This window comes from Malania oleifera, chromosome 5, assembly GCF_029873635.1.
Source record: "Malania oleifera isolate guangnan ecotype guangnan chromosome 5, ASM2987363v1, whole genome shotgun sequence".
NCBI classification, from domain to species: domain Eukaryota; kingdom Viridiplantae; phylum Streptophyta; class Magnoliopsida; order Santalales; family Ximeniaceae; genus Malania; species Malania oleifera.
The window spans coordinates 89,379,710-89,400,906 of NC_080421.1; the positions used below are offsets into that span (position 1 = coordinate 89,379,710).

Below are 21,197 nucleotides of genomic sequence, written 5' to 3' on the forward strand. Positions count from 1 at the left end.
GTTCGAGGAGTTGCCGTTAGCCATACAAGACAGGTGGTTTTTCATGCAAGACTCGGAATTGAAGTGCCCGCTCTTTGCCACGTCAACAACATGAAAGCCACTAGTCTTCACATAGTCGCACCAGCTGTCCGTGTTTTACCGTTGGATCACATCAACGTCTATCGCAGTCAAAGTCAAGGGCCATCCAACGTTCCCCAGACTCTGAAATCGTACACTGCCGACGTACGATATCGGCCATATGACTTTTGACTCATTTGTTGTCTTTGTGCTCATAACGCTCATTACACTCTCTCCTCTTCTCCGAGAGGATTATAGAACAGTTCTCCTCTCTCTCTCTCTGTGCTGTGACTCAGTGAATCGATGTGGCTGGTGAATGCCCTATCCCTAGCTGCGATGACGACGGAAGGCTTCGCGTTCCAAGCGGACGATATCAGCTTCGGATCGCCGCGGTGGTTCGTCTACGCTGGAATCTCGTGCGCGCTCGTGCTCTTTGCTGGGATTATGTCCGGTCTCACCTTAGGGTTGATGTCTCTTGGGCTCGTTGAGCTCGAGATTCTGCAAAGAAGCGGTACCTCGGAGGAGAAAAAGCAGGCAGGTACGTACATTCCAAATTCTGATAATGAAATGCCGGATTTTGTGCGGACTTTCTCTGTTTATTAAGCCGAGGTTCTGGGTTTTGAGCTCTGTTGGATGGATTTGCCCTTTCTCTTCAAAGATAGCTTTGTTTAATTGAATGGAATGTTTTGAATAAATGGAACAGCTTGGTTAATTGTTGTTGTGATGTCTGCTTCGAGTTGGCATTTGTTGGTTTCGCTGTTCAATATTCATGTTGTTGTTGAAACTTGTAGCTTGGAATGATCCTATATTTGAAGAGAATGTAATGTGTAGGTTGGGTAAAGTGGAGAAGCTTCAAGTGTACCTTGTGATTGTAGAATACCTTTAAAATTAAAAGGAAACTTATATAGGATGGCTGTAAAACCAGTTATGCTATATGGATCAGAATGAGAAACAACATATACAGAAAAGACGTGAATGCTTAGATGGATGAGTGGTATAACATTGAAAGATAAGTTAAAAAATGAACATATTCACAGTAAGTTAGGCATAACTTCTATAGAAGATAAGATAAGAGAGGGATGACTAAGATGGCTTGGACACTTACAATATAGACTACATGGTGCGTCAGTGAGGAAGAGTGAGTTAGTTATTGTGAGGAGTAGTAGAAGGTATATGGGTAGACCTAAAATAAATAATTTGAAATGAGATAGTGAGTAACGATTTAATAGCCTCTAATTTGTCGAAAAAAATTATCCATCATCGCATAAATTGGCGGAAAAGGATTTATGTAGCTGATCCCACCTAGTGAGACTTAAGGCTTGGTTTTGTTTGTTGTTGTTGTTATGTATTTAGGCCTATAGAGCTATGAAAAGGGAATTAGAATCTCATATATGTGTTTTTTTCTTTAAAATTGTTATTACCTTCCCTTCATTTGCTATGTATTCGGAGGGAATTTTGGATTTTTTTTTTTAATTTCAAAATACGAGGGAAAGGAAAGGGAACACTGAATTTTTCTCGACTTTTAGTCACATTAGATCAAATTTTAATTTTTCATACTACTTTATGTAGATAGAATAGTGTAAGGAATGCTTTCTTTCTTATTTCCATTTCCTTTACTTAAAAAATAATCTTAAACCAAATGGGCCCAAAAGTCAAGTCTCCAATATAATGGGAAATTGTATATCTCAATCGGGATTAAGTTCCATGAATTGTCTAGTCACAATTTATGAATTTTTGTCCAAATTTATACACCTAAGGGAGGCATTTGGAAAAGTTAAGTGATAAGTAGTGAACATTGAATTCAAATATAATTTTATGGGCTAATTTTGATTTTTTTTTAAACCCATCACTGAGTTAAAACAACATATTATTGTTAGGAAAAAAATAAATTTTATTATTTTAATTCTCATGGTATCTCAAGTCTTATCCAAAATTAAGTTGGGTTTGAGGAAGGGAGGTGGCGTGGGTATCTATTTCGTGAAAAGGATGTTGCAAAAATTTCATAGGGACAATTGGTAAAAGAATTGATTAGGGCTTCAATAAGTCAAAAACAGGTAGGAAGAAGCAATGCAAACAAAGGAGTTGCTGAAGAAAGAAGAATAAGAAGCTATCCACCAAAGAGGGAGGTTAGCGGGCATTGTTGGCGAAGTAGATGCATGGAGTGGGGAAGAGTGAGCTAGTGGAGCTTCATTGTTGGTGGCGCTGAGTGGGCACCAGTTGTAGTCTTTCATGCGTAGTTTGAATTGTTGAAAGGAGATAAGATTTTAGTTGGGTTGGACGTTTTGTTATTTTTCTCTGACATAAAAGGGAGATATGGAAAAGCGAGTCCTTAGTTCTGTACTTACGGATTAGACATGGAAATATGCTTGATTCAAAAATTCAAATTTTGGGGAAATTAAGAGCTATCATGAAATGATAATTGACAAATTAACTTTAGTGAACCGATTCAAACATAGTTTCTATTTTGAGGCCATTCTAATCAAACAAATATTTTCTTCTACACTTTAATTTGAATCCTAGCTTCTATTATTCAGTAGGGAATCTGTTATGTAGGGAAGCCACGACATCATACACCATCTTATTGCCAATTATTGCATTGTATGTTGTAGCATTCAGCTTCTTATGCTATTACCATCTAGGGGTGTACAAAATTTACCGAAAAACCGAAAACCGGACCGAAACACATTTCGGTTCGGTTTTTCGGTTTGGGTTTCGGTTTCGGTTTTGGAATATAAAAAATTTCGGTTTCGGTTTCGGTTTGGGACCAAAACCGAACCGAAAAAACCGAAAACTGAATTAATAAAAATAATTATATAATTATATATTATAGATGCTGCTGGTGTTGCCGTGTTGGATCGCCAGTCGCCGGCGAGAAACCACCTCCAAATCCACCTCTGGTCGGTCTAGATGGCGGAGATTTCTGGGACGAAGTCCATGGCTCCATGCGACGCTTGCGCTCCTCTTCTTCGAGCTTAAGAGAGATGCCTCGGACACGATGGACACGACGGACAGAACACAATCAACACAGAACCCTTCTGCCTTCGGGATCCGTTTCATGAGGTGGGTGGAGAACAGGAGAAGCCGGCGATCTTGTTTCGGAGGCGCTTGGAGGGGATAATGGCCACTTCTTGGATGATCTTCTTGTTGGTGAAACGGATCCAGAACTTGGTGTGGAAATCCAGGGTCATGCGACTGCCGAGAAGATTTCTCGATCACCTGCCGGCTGCCGAGAAGATTTCTTCACCGTCTTGGTGTGCAGTGCACAGTGCGCACCTCCATCTCTGTTTGTGTGTGTGTGTTTGCGAGAGAGAGAGAGAGAGAGGCCGGTGGCCACCGGTGCACTGCAAAAAGGGCAAGCAGGTCTGCGAAGGCACATGCAGCTGCAGGAACCACATGCTAATTGCTAGCCATCCCACATCGTTTGGAAATGGGAAATGAACTAGGATCCCACCTTATATATTTTATATGGATCCTTCTTTTAACATGTCTCAAGGTTTGGGCTTTGCAACTAAAGCCTTGGCCCAGGAGTTCTGTGTCGTGATGGGCTGTGGCTCCCAGGCCCGAGTATTAATATTTTTTTGATATTTTAAAATTCGGTAAAACCAAAAATAACCGAACCGAACCGGGAAGTTCACGGTTTGGTTTGTTCATAAACCGACGGTATACGGTTCGGTTTCGGTTCAGTCATTTTGAAAACCGAGGAGTTCGGTTCGGTTGGCGGTTTTGGCAAAAACCGAACCGAACCGAACCGTGTACACCCCTATTACCATCTGTGATCATGATGTCAGAATGAGTTTTAGTCCTATATTCTCCTTAGTAGAAGCATTGGTGAAGGATTTTTTTTAGTTCATCCTTCCAACTCTTGACAACTGTTGAAATCCCGAGTATATTTGTGTATAATGGGTAAGTTAAGAAAGTGTGTAAATGTAGGAGATACATATTATTCTGTAGGGATTATTTCCTTATTAGATTAGGTGATTGTATTATAAGATTGGGATGTATACAATGTTATTGTACGCAGAGTTGAATAGATTATTTGAATTTTGCTAACATGGTATCAGAGCTAGGGTTTCTCAAGCTTAGCTAACTATGGCCAGCGTTATCACCAACGGCACCGACAACAGCAGAGGGTCGACCCCTATTGAAAATAACGACGGCGATTCGGAGATCACATCCGTTGGAGGTTTGAATGGGCTAGATAACACAACTTTTTCACTCGCAGTGGAAAAATTAAATGGAAAAAATTTCCGTGAGTGGGCTCAATCCATAAAATTGGTAATCGAAGGGAAAGGGAGATTAGGTTATCTTACTGGCGAACGGAGGAAACCCGACTCTACTGAAGTTGTAGCCTTGCAAAAATGGAGGTCCAAAAACTCCATGGTCACCGCTTGGCTCGTCAACTCAATGCAACCTTCAATCGGGAAAATCTACTTGTTCTTACCCACGGTGAAGGACGTCTAGGACGCAGTTCGTGAGACGTATTCTGATGTCGAAAGTTACTCGCAGATTTTTGAGATCAAGACCCGGTTGTGGCAAATGAAGCAAGGCGAGCGCGGCGTGACTGAGTATTTCATGGAGATGACCCATCTCTGGCAGGAGCTCGACCTGAGCATCGAAGAAGAATGGGAATGCTCCAGCGATAGCGCACGATACAAGCCGGCCTCAACCGAGATCTGGATGATGTGCGGGGACGAATTCTTGGTTGAAGACCTCTGCCATCAACCCGGAGGTGTTCACTGAAGTAAGAAGGGAGGAAAGTCGAAGATGCGTGATGCTGAAGCCACAACCGGATCGCGTTGGTTTTGAAATACCAGCCCCAAATTCGGGTGGGTCGGACGTCTCGGCTCTAATTTCAAAAGGCCCGGGAGGATACGAACAGAAACCACAAAGAGGCAAATTATGGTGTGAGCACAATCGAAAGCCAGGTCATTCAAAAGAAACTTGCTGGGAAATTCATGGATAGCCTGCAGATTGGAAACTGAGACATTATCAAAAAAATCGTGGGTATCAGGCTACCACTGACAGTTCAACTGGAAAATTACAAGGTGAAAAAAATAATAATATCAGTCCAAGTAGTGCATTCAGCCTTGAATAGTTGGATCAACTGTATAAAATGATTACCTCCATTCAAACATTGGGTCAGTCTTCCATTGGTTCTCTAGCTCACCGAGGTAATTATTTATCAGCCTTAAATACTTTATCCTGTCACAAATCACCATGGATAAATGACTCAAGTGCATCTGATCATATGACTGGTTCTTATCAATTGTTTTCATCCTATTCGTCATATGGTGGAAACCTGAGAGTCAAAATTGCAGATGGTTCACTCTCACCAGTTGCCGGTAAAGGAAGTATTCGCATATCTGACTCCGTAACCTTAAAATATGTCCTACATGTTCCCAAGTTATCTTGCAACTTGTTATCCATTAGCCAGTTAATAAAAGACTCCAATTGCTCTGCTAAATTTGTTTCATCTCATTGTGTTTTTCAGGACCTATCATCGGGGAAGACGATTGGCATTGCTAAAGCGTATGAGGGATTCTACTACTTTGAGGAGGCAAACTTGAGTGAACAATATAATACTGTAATTTGTTATTCTGCATCTACTTCTAGAGATAATGAACTTTTGTTATGGCATTCTAGGATGGGTCACCCAAATTTTCAATATCTAAAGCGTTTGTTTCCATCTATCTGTTCAAATAAAATGTCTCCTGAGTTTCAATGTGAAGTGTGTGAACTTGCAAAACATCAGCATGCTTCTTTCCCAACATCTATATACAAACCATCTAGTCCATTTACTATGATTCACAGTGATTTGTGGGGACCCTCAAGATCCCTCAATCGCACCTATACAAAATGGTTTGTTACTTTTATTGATGACCATACTCGTCTTTGTTGGGTTTACTTGTTGAAAAATAAACTGAAGTCCGTTCCATTTTTGTTAGTTTTCATTCCATGATTCAAACACAATTCCAGACCCATATTCAAATTTTACGTACTGATAATGGTACGAAATATTTTAATGATGTTCTCGGAACTTATCTTCAAGAAAATGGGATTGTTCATCAGAGTTTTTGTGTGGATACCCCTCAACAAAATGGGGTTGCTGAAAGAAAAAACTGACATATACTTGAAGTAGCTCGAGCATTGATGTTTACTGCACATGAGAAACTATTTTTGGGAAGATGCCATCTTAACAGCTACACATCTCATTAATCGAATGCCGAGTCGAGTACTTTTCTTTGCCACTCCTCTCCAGAAATTCCAACAACATTTTCCTACCTCACGACTCCCCTCCAGTATTCCATTGAAAATCTTTGGTTGTACGGCTTTTGTTCATATTCATGCTCACCATCACGATAAATTGGATCCTCGTGCCGTTAAATGTGTCTTCATTGGTTACTCCCCTACTCAGAAAGGCTACAAATGCTATGACTCTGTCTCAAAGAAAATGTTTGTTAGCCTTGATGTCACATTCTTTGAAACCACTCCTTATTTCCCAAAGCCCTCTCTTCAGGGGGAGCAATGGAGTGAAGATCGGTTCTTTGACTTCTTTACCACAGAATCTATTGAGTCTCCTATTACCACTGACTTTGTGCCATCTACCAAGTCTCCCGTTACATCATCATTCCCTGACCCATCCACTGAGTCTCCCGTTGCATCACTTCCTGAACTGTCAAACACAAAAGAGCACTTAACCTTAGGGGGAGACGCAAGGAAGCAAAACAACACAGACAAATTAGTTTACTCAAGAAAGCCAAACACAAAGAATAAGGAGAATCTCATACCTGAGGCACCAAGCGCATTGGAACCGGTGATGGCTCCAAACAACCATGAGCCTCCTTTTGATAATCCTGTACCTAATGATATCAATTTACCTATTGTAGTCAGAAAACAAACCAGGTCATGTACCCAATATCCTTGGTCTAAATATATGTCTTATAAAAGATTGTCTACAAGATATTGTGTCTTTGTCTCTAACCTTGACAGGATGAGAATTCCAAAGAATATTCAAGAAGCTTTGGAAATACCTAAATGGAGGGAGGCAGTCATGGAAGAAATGTGGGCTCTGGAGAAAAATGGGACTTGGGATGTAATGAATTTGCCGAGAGGAAAGAAGCCAGTTGGTCGTAAATGGGTTTTCACAGTGAAATATAAATCTGATGGGACAGTTGAACGATATAAAGCCCAACTTGTTGCAAAAGGATTCACACAGACTTATGGCATTGACTATACAGAGACATTTGCACCAGTGGCAAACTTGAATACAGTTCGGGTTCTCCTATCCTTGGCAGGCCACTACAACAACTTGACATTAAGAATGCATTTCTAAATGGTGAGTTAGAAGAAGAAGTGTACATGACAATACCACCAGGCTTTAGCAAGAAAGGTGAAGAAAACAAAGTGTTTAAACTCAAGAAGTCCTTGTATGGACTCAAGCAATCTCCCAGGGCATGGTTTAACAGATTTGTAAAAGTAATAAAGAACGAAGGATATCTACAAGGGCAATCTGATCACACCCTATTCTTCCAACAGTCTAAAAGAGGTAAGCGAACCATTCTAATAGTGTATGTTGATGACATAATTTTAACTGGGGATGATACAGTAAAGATGGAAAGATTGATGAAAGTCCTAGCTACTGAATTTGAAGTTAAAGACTTGGGACAAATGCGGTACTTCTTGAGCATGGAAGTTGCTAGAACGAAAAAGGGTATTAGTGTCTCTCAGCGAAAGTATATCACTGATCTCCTAATTGAAACTGGCATGCTAGGATGCAAACCTAGTGAAACCCCGATCGAAGCAGTAAAGAGGGTTGAAGACTGTGGAATTTCTATTGAAAAGGAGAGGTATTAGAGATTGGTTGGTAAACTAATCTACTTGTCACATACCAGACCAGATATTGCATTTGTCATTAGTGTGGTAAGTCAACACATGCATTCACCAAAAGAAGCTCATTTAGATGCTGTATACAAGATTCTTCGATATCTCAAAGGCTCCCCGGGCAAGGACTCTTCTTCAAGAAATGTGAAAGTAAGGAAGTAGAGATCTTTACAGATGCAGATTGGGCAGGATCAGTGGAAGATAGAAGGTCCACCACCGGTAATTGCACATTTGTTTGGGGAAATCTGGTAACCTGGAGAAGCAAAAAACAGAATGTAGTAGCTCGTAGTAGTGCTGAAGCTGAATTTGAGGAGTTGTTCAAGGATTATGTGAAGGATGGTCACGAAAACTCTTAGATGAACTACAGGTTCCGGTGAAATTTCCTCTCAAACTCTATTGTGACAACAAAGCAGCCATCAATATCTCTCTCAATCCAATTCAACATGATAGGACTAAACATGTAGAAGTGGACCGACATTTTATCAAAGAGAAAGTTGAAGAAGGAACTATCTGTATGACCTATGTACCTACCAAGGAACAAACTGCAGATATTTTTACGAAAGGGTTGGCACGGAAAAACTTTGATGATCTCATTAGCAAGTTGGAGATGATTAATATCTATGATCCAACTTGAGGGGGAGTGTTAAAATCCCGAGTATATTTGTGTATAATGGGTAAATTAAGAAAGTGTGTAAATGTACGAGATTACATATTATTCTGTAGGGATTATTTCCTTATTAGATTAGGTGATTGTATTATAAGATTGGGATGTATACAATGTTAATGTACGCAGAGTTGAATAGATTATTTGAATTCTGCTAACAACAACACACTTTCTCACTGTCACATATTTGTATGCTCCTATATTTTTAATTGTTCGCAGTTCACCTTGACAGTTTATTCATTTGTTTTCAGCTGCTATTCTACCAGTTGTCCAAAAGCAACACCAGCTTCTCGTGACTTTGCTTTTATGTAATGCTTGTGCCATGGAGGTGAGAATTATTGTTGTGCATTGGAGCATTAGATGCTGCTGTATGCAAGTGTCTCCACTTTACATTTTTCCAAAAAAAAAAAAGAACCAAAGGAGTTTTATCATTTTACTGATGTGCGTTCTACTTGTGATAATTGTAGGCACTTCCAATATACCTCGATAAAATATTTCATCCCCTTGTTGCTATTTCGCTGTCAGTGACATTTGTTCTAACTTTTGGGGAGGTACATCTTGTTTCTTTTCATAATTCATCACCTTCAGCTGTTGTCACCATAAGCAGTTTACTACTACTAATTTTTTTTACTTTCCTTGATGTGCGATACGCCATTTACAGTGGGAATAATTTGTTCCTTGCCTTATTTATAGATTATTCCACAAGCAGTATGCTCAAGATATGGACTGTTGGTGGGTGCAAATTTTGTGTGGCTTGTACGCATTTTGATGATCCTTTGCTACCCAATTGCTTACCCTATTGGAAAGGTAATATTCATGAGAGTTGGGTTGATTTTAATTGCCTTATAGGAAGCTTCCATGCCAACTGGTGTTATTGTTGCTAAAGTACAATAAATAGATTGAGCTGTAAGAGTAATAGTTCCTTCTAAATTTTTAATTTGGTAATATATCACAACATAATTGCTTACCAGTGGGCTGGAAAAGATTCAAAAACTATTTTTTGAATCCAAATGACTTATAGGTGATTAACTTAGAAATAATACAATACCTAGCCTTTTATTTCCTGAATTAATTTTCCCCCTTTTAGAATCAAATTTTTGAATCATAGTACATAAATAGCATTGAGGAAGTCCTTGAGCTTTGAAATTCTGTGGCTTGATTTGCAATATGTTTGAGTACAGCTCCCCTCCCCTCCCCGCTGGGGTATCAAATTCAAGGCATGTGACTTTCTAAAGAATTCACCAATCTCTGGCCCTGTTGATCTATGTTTGTAATCATTGTATCGACTAATTATTCCATATTGGCACAAAAGAAACCATATTAGTCAAAGAATATAAATGTGTTGGTATCTATTACACAACAGCATCTGGCTGCAAATAAAATGAATAGTAGCTTGTTACTGTCGGATAAGGACAATATGATATGTAGATTGTCTTGAACCCATCATGTTCACTGTTAGAGAGAGAGAGAGTGCGTCTCTTTTATTATTGGTCATGGGATATTGTTTGATCACTTTTCATAACCAAGGATTTCACTCAAATTCTTGTGGTTTCAGCTGCTAGATGCTGCACTCGGGCATTACGATGCTTTGTTTAGGCGAGCTCAGTTGAAAGTCCTTGTGTCTATCCATGGCCAAGAGGTAACCCTCTTGCCTAGATTTCTTTTTATTATGAAATTATAATGTCTTGATAATTGAATGTGCATTTGTTAAAGGGATAGTAGATTGGCTATGGCAAGCATCAAAGTTTTGTTGGGGTAATGTGTTGTTTTTGTCCAATTTAGGCTGGTAAGGGGGGTGAGCTCTCACATGATGAGACCACAATTATCAGTGGAGCGCTAGATTTAACTGAGAAGGTATGCATTGCAATAACCAGTGCCCTTAATGCTTTTTGTATTCTTTTCTCTCTCTCTCTCTCTCATTTTGATACGCAATAAATATTTTTTAGTATCTTATGCTGTAAAGTTATCATTTCACTTAAAAGCTTAAGCTTTTAGATTTTGGGTCAACTATGTATATCAAGCCTTAACACACAGACACATGTGCAGCCTGATTGGCTGTGGAGAGAGAGACAAATGATGGATAACACTCACAGGAAATAGGACAATTTTTAACCGCCTCACAATAACTGTGAGCCACAATAATAAAACCTAGGACACCCTTCCAAACTGTGGCTCTGGTACCATGTTAAGTCACTTTTTACTTAACAGCTCAAGCTCCTAGGTTGTGGTCCAACAATGTCGATCAAGCCTCGGTGTATGCATAGGAACCATGAAAACAGTGGCTTCTCATCCAATTATCTGCTTATGGTAAAGGAAATGTCCACTTGGCATTGAAAGTCTGCATTGTCATATTTCATTGTAAGCAAACTAAGAAAAAGTGACTCTCTTCCCAATGCCTCAATTCCAAGGGGTAGGAAGTCATTGTTGTTACTGGTTTTCCTCAACAGTCTATGGGTCATATGACCCATTTGGTTCTACATTTCTACATAAACTAAAAATATTGTAGATGTTCCTCAAAGCTATTACTCCTTATAATTCTGTTGCTGGCCATATATTTTTCATTTCTTAGAAAGAATGTACACTTCAGAGTACCTGCTGGAGCTATTGGTAGTGCTTCAAAACTCTTCCAGCATTTTTTTCCTCCATAATACTCTGTACTGTTATATGAGGCACATGACTAATATTACGTTCTTGATAAAATAAGAATTATATTAGACAGTAGAGGAAAACAAAAAACAGGAAAATAGAAAAATAAGACATTCTTTTACCAGCACCCAGAAAAAAACCAGAAGAGGAAGAAAAAAAATAGAAAAAACCATTTATACTACAAAGCTGTCTCATCCCGCTGGAACTTAGTGAATTGCAGGCTCAAAAAGCTCTAGCAGTGCAAGCCCACAAGGGAGCCAGAATACAAAACCATTTATATAACAAAGCTTTCCCATCCTGCTGGAAATTAGTGAATTGCAGTCTTTTAAAGCTCTAGCAGTGTAAGTCCACAAGGGAGCCAGAAAAATAATCTGTTTACAGAGCAGATATAAAGCCAAATGCAGACTCTTAAAAGATACAAGCATTCATCTCAAACAAAACACACCAAATTACAGCGAAAGCCCACAGCCTTTTCTTCTTCTTTGTCTCTCACAAAACCCATTAAGGAGTAAGGCAAAAACAATCCAAGCATTTGCAAAAATGTACAAACCACTGCTCTCTAAATTAAAAAAAGGATCATTCCACTGTCCAAGCAGCAAAGTGATGCAATAAATGCTGAGAGTGAGATTTTCCAGTACCAAGGCACACCAAATAATTTTCAGAAGCCCTGTCATCTAACACCAAAAAATAAGATAAAATAAAAATTTAATAAATCTTATGCCCATTATTTTATTTTTTGAATTTCAAAATAACTTGATATTGCCATTAATATGTGTTTTTAATATAAAATTGTCATGAGACTATTATTGGGATATGATCAGACTGCAGAGGAGGCTATGACACCTATTGAATCAACATTTTCATTGGATGTCAATTCAAAATTGGACTGGTGAGTTAGCTTTGGAGTAGTTTCTTTTCCCACTATTTTATTTGCTTTTGTTTCATTTTAGTTTTGAAATCAATAGTGAATCAGTTTATAAAAAGGGGGGAAAAGTAAAATGTGAATGAAGATAACTTTTTCCTTGTCCACATTGTAAGTTTACCACATCTTGTCATACTCCACTCCACAAAAAGGGATGCTCTTACCACTGTTGCAAAATCAGAAAGAAATAATGTAAATTCTTCTTTTAAAAATGAGGTTTTATTTATATTTTATTATTTGTAGTCGTTATTTTGTGAACGAACGGGACATAGATCTGGTTGATTCCAGTTTTGAGTGATGGTGATGGTGGCCATATAATTATTTTATTTTTCCTTGTCCACATTGTAAGTTTACCACATCTTGTCATACTCCACTCCACAAAAAGGGATGCTGTTACCACTGTTGCAAGATCAGAAAGAAATAATGCAAATTCTTCTCTTAAAAATGAGGTTTTATTTATATTTTATAATTTGTAGTCATTCTTTTGTGGACTCTGAACGGGACATAGATCTGGTTGATTCCAGTTTTGAGTGATGATGATGGTGGCAATATAATTATTTTATATTATCTTTGTTTTTAAGAGTCTGAGATATATGTAAATATGTTAGGAATATATGTATTATTTATAATACAGCTTCTGAACCAATAAGAAATGGACTCCAAGTATTATTGCCGTAGGAGAAGGCTTGCTTCAAACTATTGCATGCCTTCTTCTTCTTCTTCTTCTTCTTCTTCTTCTTCTCTCTTGGTAAAAACTATTGCATGTCTTCTTAGCTTAGAAGTAAGCTCTTGAGCAGATATTTTTTCCTTGCAATGCAGGGAAGCAATTGGCAAAATTCTTGCTAGAGGTCATAGTCGTGTTCCAGTTTATTCTGAGAACCCAAAAAACATTATTGGACTCTTATTGGTAGGTGGTAAAACCTTAAGCTCATCTAATGTGATTTGTGTTAAATACTACTACTTGTTTTGATTGCTAGCTATTCTAGAAGTGATTACGAACACCTTCCCCCTTGGTTTGGATGTAGGTGAAAAGCCTTCTCACTGTAAGAGCTGAAACAGAGACTCCAGTCAGTGCTGTTTCCATTCGAAGAATTCCTAGGTGTTCTCATATGTTCCCCATTTAGTTCTTTTTAATGTTCTTTTTTTGTTTCTGGTTATATATGAAATTTTATGCATGGGTATCCAGGGTTCCTGCTGATATGCCTCTGTATGACATTCTCAACAAGTTTCAAGAGGGTAGCAGTCACATGGCGGCTGTAGTGAGGGTTAAAAGAAAATGCCAGAACTCCCCCCCAAATGGTGATATGGAGAAGATTGAAGAAAACAAAGTTGCCAATGGAAATTGTCAATTGACAATCCCCTTGCTACCCAAGCATGGTGATAAATTAGAAAGTGTTGTCAGTATTGAGAAGGCTTCAAGGCCTACCAGTGTAAACAAACAGACTGCTAAAGAACAAAATGGTGTCACGACAAATGTTTTCCCAAATTTGTCTGAGGATATTGAAGATGGTGAAGTCATTGGCATCATCACCCTAGAGGATGTATTTGAAGAACTACTTCAAGTAAGTTACATTTTCACTCACAACTTTACCTTGGTTGGTAATTGGTTTGCTGCACATACTCAAAAGTTGATAAACTTTGATCAATGGAGACCTTTTAGTGGTTTGGTCAGATGAGCTCCATTGTTTTATTAAAGAATTTTCCATTTATGTTTTTCTCATGTTTATTGAGCTGTTGTCCCTAAATGGTTTCTGATCATCCCCTTTCAATAATGCAGGAGGAAATTGTAGATGAGACAGATGAATATGTTGATGTACATAAAAGGTATTATTATGGTAAATAATATGCTAAAAATTTAGTGGTTTTTTATTTGCAATTTTCCTAGTTATAGGTAATGCCTGACTATTAGAGTGAGACCCTTTGTTTGGTGAGGAGATGGTCTGATTGGAGAGACCTTTTGAGGAAGAGGAAATGAGGACCATGATTTTTGGGATGGAGAGGGATAAAGCTCTAGGACTTGACGGTTTTAATATGGAATTCTTCTCCAAGATTCTTGGAAGGTGGTTAAGGCTGACTTGCTGAAAGTCTACAATGAATTTTATGGGAATTGGGTTTTAAGAAAGAGTATCAATTCCATTTTCATAACTATAATGGTGAAGAAGAATAAATATATCAAGATATTGTATTTTAGACCTATTACTCCATTGTTCAGAAAATCATCACTAAAATTTTAGCTAATAGGTTGACTACGGTGCTTGATAAGACACTCACTAAGGCTCAAAGTGCATTTGTGGGGTCGGCATATTGTCGATGCCATTTTGGTTGCTAATGAGATTGCTGAGGATATTCAGAGAAGGAAGAAAAAGGGAATCATCTTTATGTTGGATTTTCAGAGAGCTTATGATAGAGTGATCTGGAAGCTCCCAGATAAGATTTTTGAGAGGAAGTGGCTTGGTGAGAGATGGAGGCATTGGATTTAGAGGCTGTTTGCATAATGTGAGTTAACTCAATTTTGGTGAGTGGCTAGTCCAAATCTTAGTTTAAGGCTACAAGAGGGATTAGGTAAGGTGACCCTCTTTCCTGTTTTTTGTTTGTTTTAGTGGCTGATACTTAGTACAATGGTGAATAGGGGCAGTGGTTAGAGGTTAAGTGAAAGGTCTGGAGGTGGGGAGAGAGGGGGTCAAGGTGTTGCACCTTCAATTTGCTGATGATACTCTTCTTTTTGAAAGATCATGAACCCCCCTTTAGAAATATTTTGGGTCTCTCGTCACGTTTACGTTTTCGAGAAGGTATCTATGCTTAAGATTAATCTGGGGGAAGAGTGGTATTAGGGCTATTAATGTGCCTGTTGAGTGTGTTAGGGAGCTACCTATAGAGTTGAGTGTAGTGTTTTGGATTGGCCGCTGTCCTATCTTGAGTTCCCCATTGCGGTTAACCCTAGACCCGCTAGCTTTTGGGATCATGTGTTGGAAAGAGTTTCTAAGAGACTGGATGGGTGGAAAGGCACTCTTTTTTCTCTTGGTGGTAGAATAACACTTATCCAGGCTTGTCTTTCTAGTCTCTATTTATATTTTCTTTCAATTTTCAAGATTCTAGTGGGGATTGCTAATCAAATTGATAAGATTATGAAGGATTTCTTGTGGTCAGGGGTAAGGGGTTTTAGGGATCATTTGGTAAGTTGGGGAGTGGTGGGTAGGTCTAAACAGGAGGGTGGTTTTTGGGTATTGGAAATTTGGGGTCTAAAAACACAACTTTTCTGACTAAATGGCTTTGACAGTTTCTGTTAGAGAATTCTATCTTGTGGCATTTAATTAATAAAAGTAAGTATGGATTAGATGAGAATGGGTGGAATACCAATTTGAGATTTATATGTTCTTTGGAGAGTCCGTGGAAAGCTATCTCTTAAAGTTATCCCCTCTTCATTCCTCATATTAAATTCTTGGTGGGAAGAGGTAGTAATATTTGGAAAGTCCCTTGGTTGAGCAATGTGGTTTTGTCCACCTCTTCTCCACACCTTCTTCACTTGAGCTCAAGGCAGGATGGTTCCATTTCTTCTTTTGTAGTTGATCTAGGTGGTCCTCTACCTTCTTGGGATTTCCACTTCTGTAGATCGTTAAACGATAGGGAGATGGTAAAGCTATCCTCTTTGCTAGTCTTGTTGAATAACTGTCAGTTTTCTTTAAAGGAGGATAGGCGGTGCGGTCTTGGTCTTTGGATCTTTTGGGGGTATACTCCTGCAAATCTTTTTGTGATTTTTTGAATAGGTCTAATTTACCTTTCCTCTTTATTGATCCATTTGGAAGGCTAAATTTCCCTTTAAAATATAGGCTTTTATCTGGTTGGTTGTGCTTGATAGAATTAACGCCAATAACTTGCTGCAAGTGAGGAGATCTTTGAAAGCTATATCCCCAGACATCTATGATCTTTGTTTTAATTGCCCAGAATCATTGCATTTGTTCATTCATTGTGACTATGCTTGGAAGGTTGGGAATAAGTTATTTGGTATTTTGGGCGAATGTTGGGTGAGTTTTGAGACTGGACTTTTTTCAGTGTCTTTTGCTGGTTTTGGCAGGAAAAAGGAAAGGGCAGCACTTCAGAAATGTTCTTTTTTTTGCAGTATATTGGGGGCTGTGGATGGGAGTGTAATGCACATATTTTTCTAGGGAAGAAGAAGTCTCTTTTGCTGGTTTGGGAAAAGATACATTATTTGGCTTCTCTTTGGTGTGTGGGGTAAGGGAATTTTAAGGGGTTGAGCTTTTCTCATATTCAGCATGATTGGCATTATGTGCTGGAGTGTTAGTTAATGTTGGTTTTTCTCTCTCTTGTTTTGTAGTTTTCAGGTTGTTTCTTTGTGTTTTTTTATCTGGATTTTCCAGACTATGTTAAGGAGATGTGTCGTATTCTCCTAGCTATATTCTTATCCTATTAATGAAATTCATCTTTGACTTAAAAAAAATATATTAATGTCTTACTATTGCAGAATACGTGTGGCTGCTGCAGCAGCTGCTTCATCTGTAGCCCGGGCTCCTTCAACTCGGAGGTTGCTTAGCCAAAAGCCTGCAGTAAGTTGATATCCTTTGCCATGGTTTTATCCTATTGTCCATCTGTCATGTTTATGAATTACCTGCATGGGTACATAAAGTGAAAACCTGCATCTGAGGTTGCGTTTGAATTGTCATGCTGAGAGGCATTGCACAAGTTAATTTGAATGCAGGGTACAAAAGGAATCATAATGAATTTTGTGTTCAGGAAACCTATTCTTGGCTAAATCTCATTGCAATGTGCTTCAAACTATTCATGGAAACCCCACCCTTCCTCCTCAAAATGGGAAACATTCCTACGCAGTCTAAACTCCAAAGATTGCCATTTCTCTTTCTTTCTTTATTTTTATTTTTATTTTTTAGTTTTGGCTGAGACAACTCTGATAAAGCAAGTTATCTTTGTTTTTTTTTTTTTTTACTTGCTAAATAACCCCATTTCCCCCTAAAATAGGAAACATCCTTGCAGAGTAACCCTTTTTTTTTTTTTGTGGGTAGGAACTTGTGAAATAAATTGTAGAATAAATTTTGTACAACGAAATAGGAAATAGGTGACGCCAGTTTCATGTTTTATTAGTTCCATACCAAACGCCAGTGGTCGTGTTACTTTGGAATGCATCCAAACACTTGGGGAACGTTTGGTTTATAGGATTTTTCAGCTTTGATGTTTGTCTGGGCATCAGAGTCTAATGTGGTCTGGGAAATATGATGCCTGTGGCATCTCTAGGCATCAGAATCTAATGTCGAGAAAATCTTTATCTTGGGAATAAATAATTTGCACAAAATATCGGGTTCCATTAATGGCTATCATAAAATCAATAAAATAGGATAATTGTATAAACATCCACTGAATTGGGTGTCATAGAGATATCAAAGAAAATGGATATTGAATGTCATGTAAATGCGAGTCTGCTATTGCTTTAGCTCAAACACTAGCAAATCAAAACCCAGTGACAAGATATAAGAATTGATGGCCATCGTAAGCTCGGTGCAATAGCATGGTTGCATAAACATGCACTCAAATAGGGTGTGCTAAAGGGCTAACAAAGAAAACAGGAAAACCAATTCCCTTTCCACTCTCTCATGTGGGTAAGGTTCATGGGAGCCCCCATTTCTTCTGGAATATTACTTTTGGATCAACTTTGCCCTGACCAGTGTGACAACAATGTCTTCATAATATAGTACTATTAAAAATAATAGATTATTAAAAAAAGAAAAAGTAATATTTATGTTATAATAATATATTATAATGATTATGATTGAGACCATGTTGCCCCCAAATTGTTTCGGTTAATTGGATTAGTAAGTTTTGATCTTTTTTCTTTTTTTGTTCTTTTTTAAATTTATGATTGTTAGACATTATTAGGGCATGGATTTAATTATGTAAGTATTTTTAGTACATTTTTGTGTTGGAAAATAATTATTCTTGATATATTGATTATACACATGTTAAGGTATAATGATTTTTTGTTTTTTTTTTTGAAGTATCTCTGAGGATTTTCATGTTTAACCAAATACAGATGGACATTTGTGTACACTGACCAAATAAAAATATTTCCATGAGTTTGGCATTTCATTAGTGCTAGTGAATGGGATTCTCAGAAATCCATGAGGATCTTTTTTATGCCGGGAGACAAAACAAAACACCCTTTAAGGTGGAGCATGCATTTCAAGTCTTTCATCTGCATTATATGGATTTAAACGGTACTGTATATAAGTTTGAACTGCATTATGTCAAAAATTAATAGAAATTTGTAATGCATTTTTAAAAATAAAAAAAAAAGAGTTGCTGAAATTTAAACTCAAGGTCCAAATTTTAAGTTCTCAAACATTAATTCTTTGTTTCTTCAAGATTGTATTTGATTTGTGAGAGATTTAAAGAAAATGCAATACAAAATTATGTTTAGTCCAAATTAACATAAACTCAAATTCAAGGCTCAAAGTTGTGTATTGTCAAACAAAACCAAATGTTCTGTAAAGGTATGCAGCCATTTTTTTTATTTGGTATCTAAGTGCTGACGGAAGAGGATTTAAAGATGCCGCACTGCATTGGTTTGTTCCAACTGATTGGTATATTTTGTTGTTCAGATTTTGCAGTCTAACAGTGAGCATTTGGAGTATGTGCTTTAGACATTACAATGTACTGATTATTTAGTAGGGCCTATTGAATTGTGTAAAATATTTTTATTTCTTTCTTAAAAAAAAAAAACGAAAATAAGGTGATATTTTTAAATTTTTTAATATTTGCATAGAAAAGTTATAAAAACAATAGAAGTATTAGAAGAGAATGAAGACTTTGTGCTGAGTTTGGATTAAGCTGAGATTTATTTTTCATTTATTTAAAAAATTATGAGGAATGAAATTTGGTTCAAATACAATTTAAGATTAAGGTATTGGTGCAGAGTACAGATTTCGAGTTTTAGATAACGGACTTGTATATTATTCATGTGTAAAATAGGAGTTGAGGATCCATCTCACTTTGAGGCTTTCAAAGCCTGTTTGTCTCACTTTGTAGGGTAGGGAAGTGACCACTGGGGTCAGGTTTAGTGCAAGTTGGTATTGAACGATATTTGGATGATCTTCATATGAAAAGTATGGGTGAAACAGAATAACATGATATATGTATGAAATAATTTTGAAATGGAAAATAGCATGAGTTGTGAGCTGATTTTTTAATATCATATTATCATCATTCAGGGAAACCCACAAAGTCGGTGCAAACCCCAAAGAAGTCTACAGGACAGTCGACAAATGATCAAGATTGAAGAGGATTCCAAAGGAACTCTTTAAGAATGCAATAGATGAGTAAGATCTTGGTTTCAATTGGGTAAAATTAGCTGTAAATTCCTCTTTCCCATGGGTGGTTGTGTGTTCTATGTTAATTTTTAGCAATTTTCTTGGAAATGTATGTGCATTTTCTTGGAAATGTTTGTACATCCTATGCGAGTAAGTTGTTAGTTCTAGGTCTTCTCCACTTGTCCATTTTTTTTTTTTTTCAATTTTTTAGGAGGACAAATTTTCCACGATCTTTCGAAATTGAAATTACTTCTAATACAGAATTTTGTTTGGGAAGAAAATAACGTGAATGTAAGTTTGAAACACCTACAATGTGGAGGTTCTGGCAGCTTAGAGGGTTGATTAAAAAGAGGCTAGGAGAAAATTTGAGTTAGTTTATTTAATTATTGTCTTAGACAATTAATGACATCTTTAAGTTTTTTTTTTTTTATCATTTTTATAAAAATGATATAAATGGATAATTGTGCCTAAAAATATTTGAAATTTAAACATTTAACTATTTGTGTAATATGTGCTATAAGTTTATTGAGTCTTGTGTGTGGGGTTTAGGTTTACGACAATGAGGTATATACCACTATGGAGGCTCTTATTGGGTGGTTGAGTAATCTTATAGGGCACTCGAGGTCATTAATTGACTAAAATCAATTAGGTCATTACTATTTGTGCATGATGGTCACTCAATCTATCAAGATGTTGCAATCTTCCTCTTTTCATAAAGGACCAAGGGGCCTATGCTTGTGTGAAAAGTGCTTGGGTATCACATTGATTGATGTCATTTTAGTTTTCTTATAAAAAATGTCGGGTATGAACATATCTCAAGGACACATTTTAAAAATACATTATTAGCTAGTTGTCATGATGTTGGTTGAAGAGCTTTTCATGATTGTTTGTTAGAGAACTTATCCTCAAAACCTAAGTGTTAAGGAGAGAGAGTTAAGAGGATCTTATACTGATTTTAGAACTGTTCACAGAGACGATGTAGGACTAGATGTACACTAATATTCCCCCTCGAGCCCATGGGGGAAATAAGGCGAGGAGAGCTCATGGGGGGAATGGGGCGAGGAGAAGTCCAATCCACAAAGGAGCCAAGCATCCCAAGGCCCAGTTCTGATACCATGTTAAAGAACTCATCCTTAAAACCTAAGTGTTAAGGAGAGAGAGAGTTAAGAGGATCTTATATTGGCTTTGAAACTGCTCACATAGACAATGTGGTACTAGACGGATTGCAAACTTTTATTAATGGAATTTTATGGAAGAGAACCAAGTTTTCAAATGACGAAGAATAGTTCTAGCTGTCGTTCTTGCAGTTCTGACCAGCATTCAGGTCCTAGTAGAACTTCTCATTCATAACATATATGATATTGCTTATGCCCTACCTCTGTTGTTGCTATTGATATTGTTGTTGTAGGGTGTTGGACCCGTTTATGCCTTTGTTGAACCCTTCGGTAGCCAGCCAGTTGTAGTCGTTGCTAACATTGTTCCAATAGTTGTTTTGGTAGTTGATAAGCCTCGTCTCCACAATGCCCTACTTTTGGGTCTCGTACTCGTTGATGATGTTGTAATAAGTTCCTAGTCGTTGCTAGTGGGGGTGGGCTTGGGGATGGTCATGGTGGTGAGGGTGGCTCTGTACTTGTAAAGGGGTCTGCAAAATTTGGGTTGTTAGGAGTTTTTGAAAGAGGGGTAGGTGGCAGCA

At 37.7% G+C, this 21,197-nt stretch overlaps 1 protein-coding gene across 1 annotated transcript; it reads left to right on the forward strand.

The window, feature by feature from the left end:
- Positions 1-265: 265 nt before the first annotated feature.
- On the forward strand, positions 266-19,785 carry LOC131155659 (DUF21 domain-containing protein At4g14240). The gene is made up of 13 exons (XM_058108933.1): positions 266-595; positions 8,854-8,930; positions 9,070-9,153; positions 9,296-9,409; positions 10,158-10,241; positions 10,385-10,456; positions 12,070-12,137; positions 12,990-13,077; positions 13,196-13,269; positions 13,357-13,732; positions 13,948-13,994; positions 16,651-16,732; positions 19,406-19,785. Exons 1-13 carry the CDS (start codon positions 361-363, stop codon positions 19,496-19,498), a joined length of 1,494 nt encoding a protein of 497 aa, XP_057964916.1. The 5' UTR covers positions 266-360; the 3' UTR covers positions 19,499-19,785.
- The last annotated feature ends 1,412 nt before the right edge of the window (positions 19,786-21,197 follow it).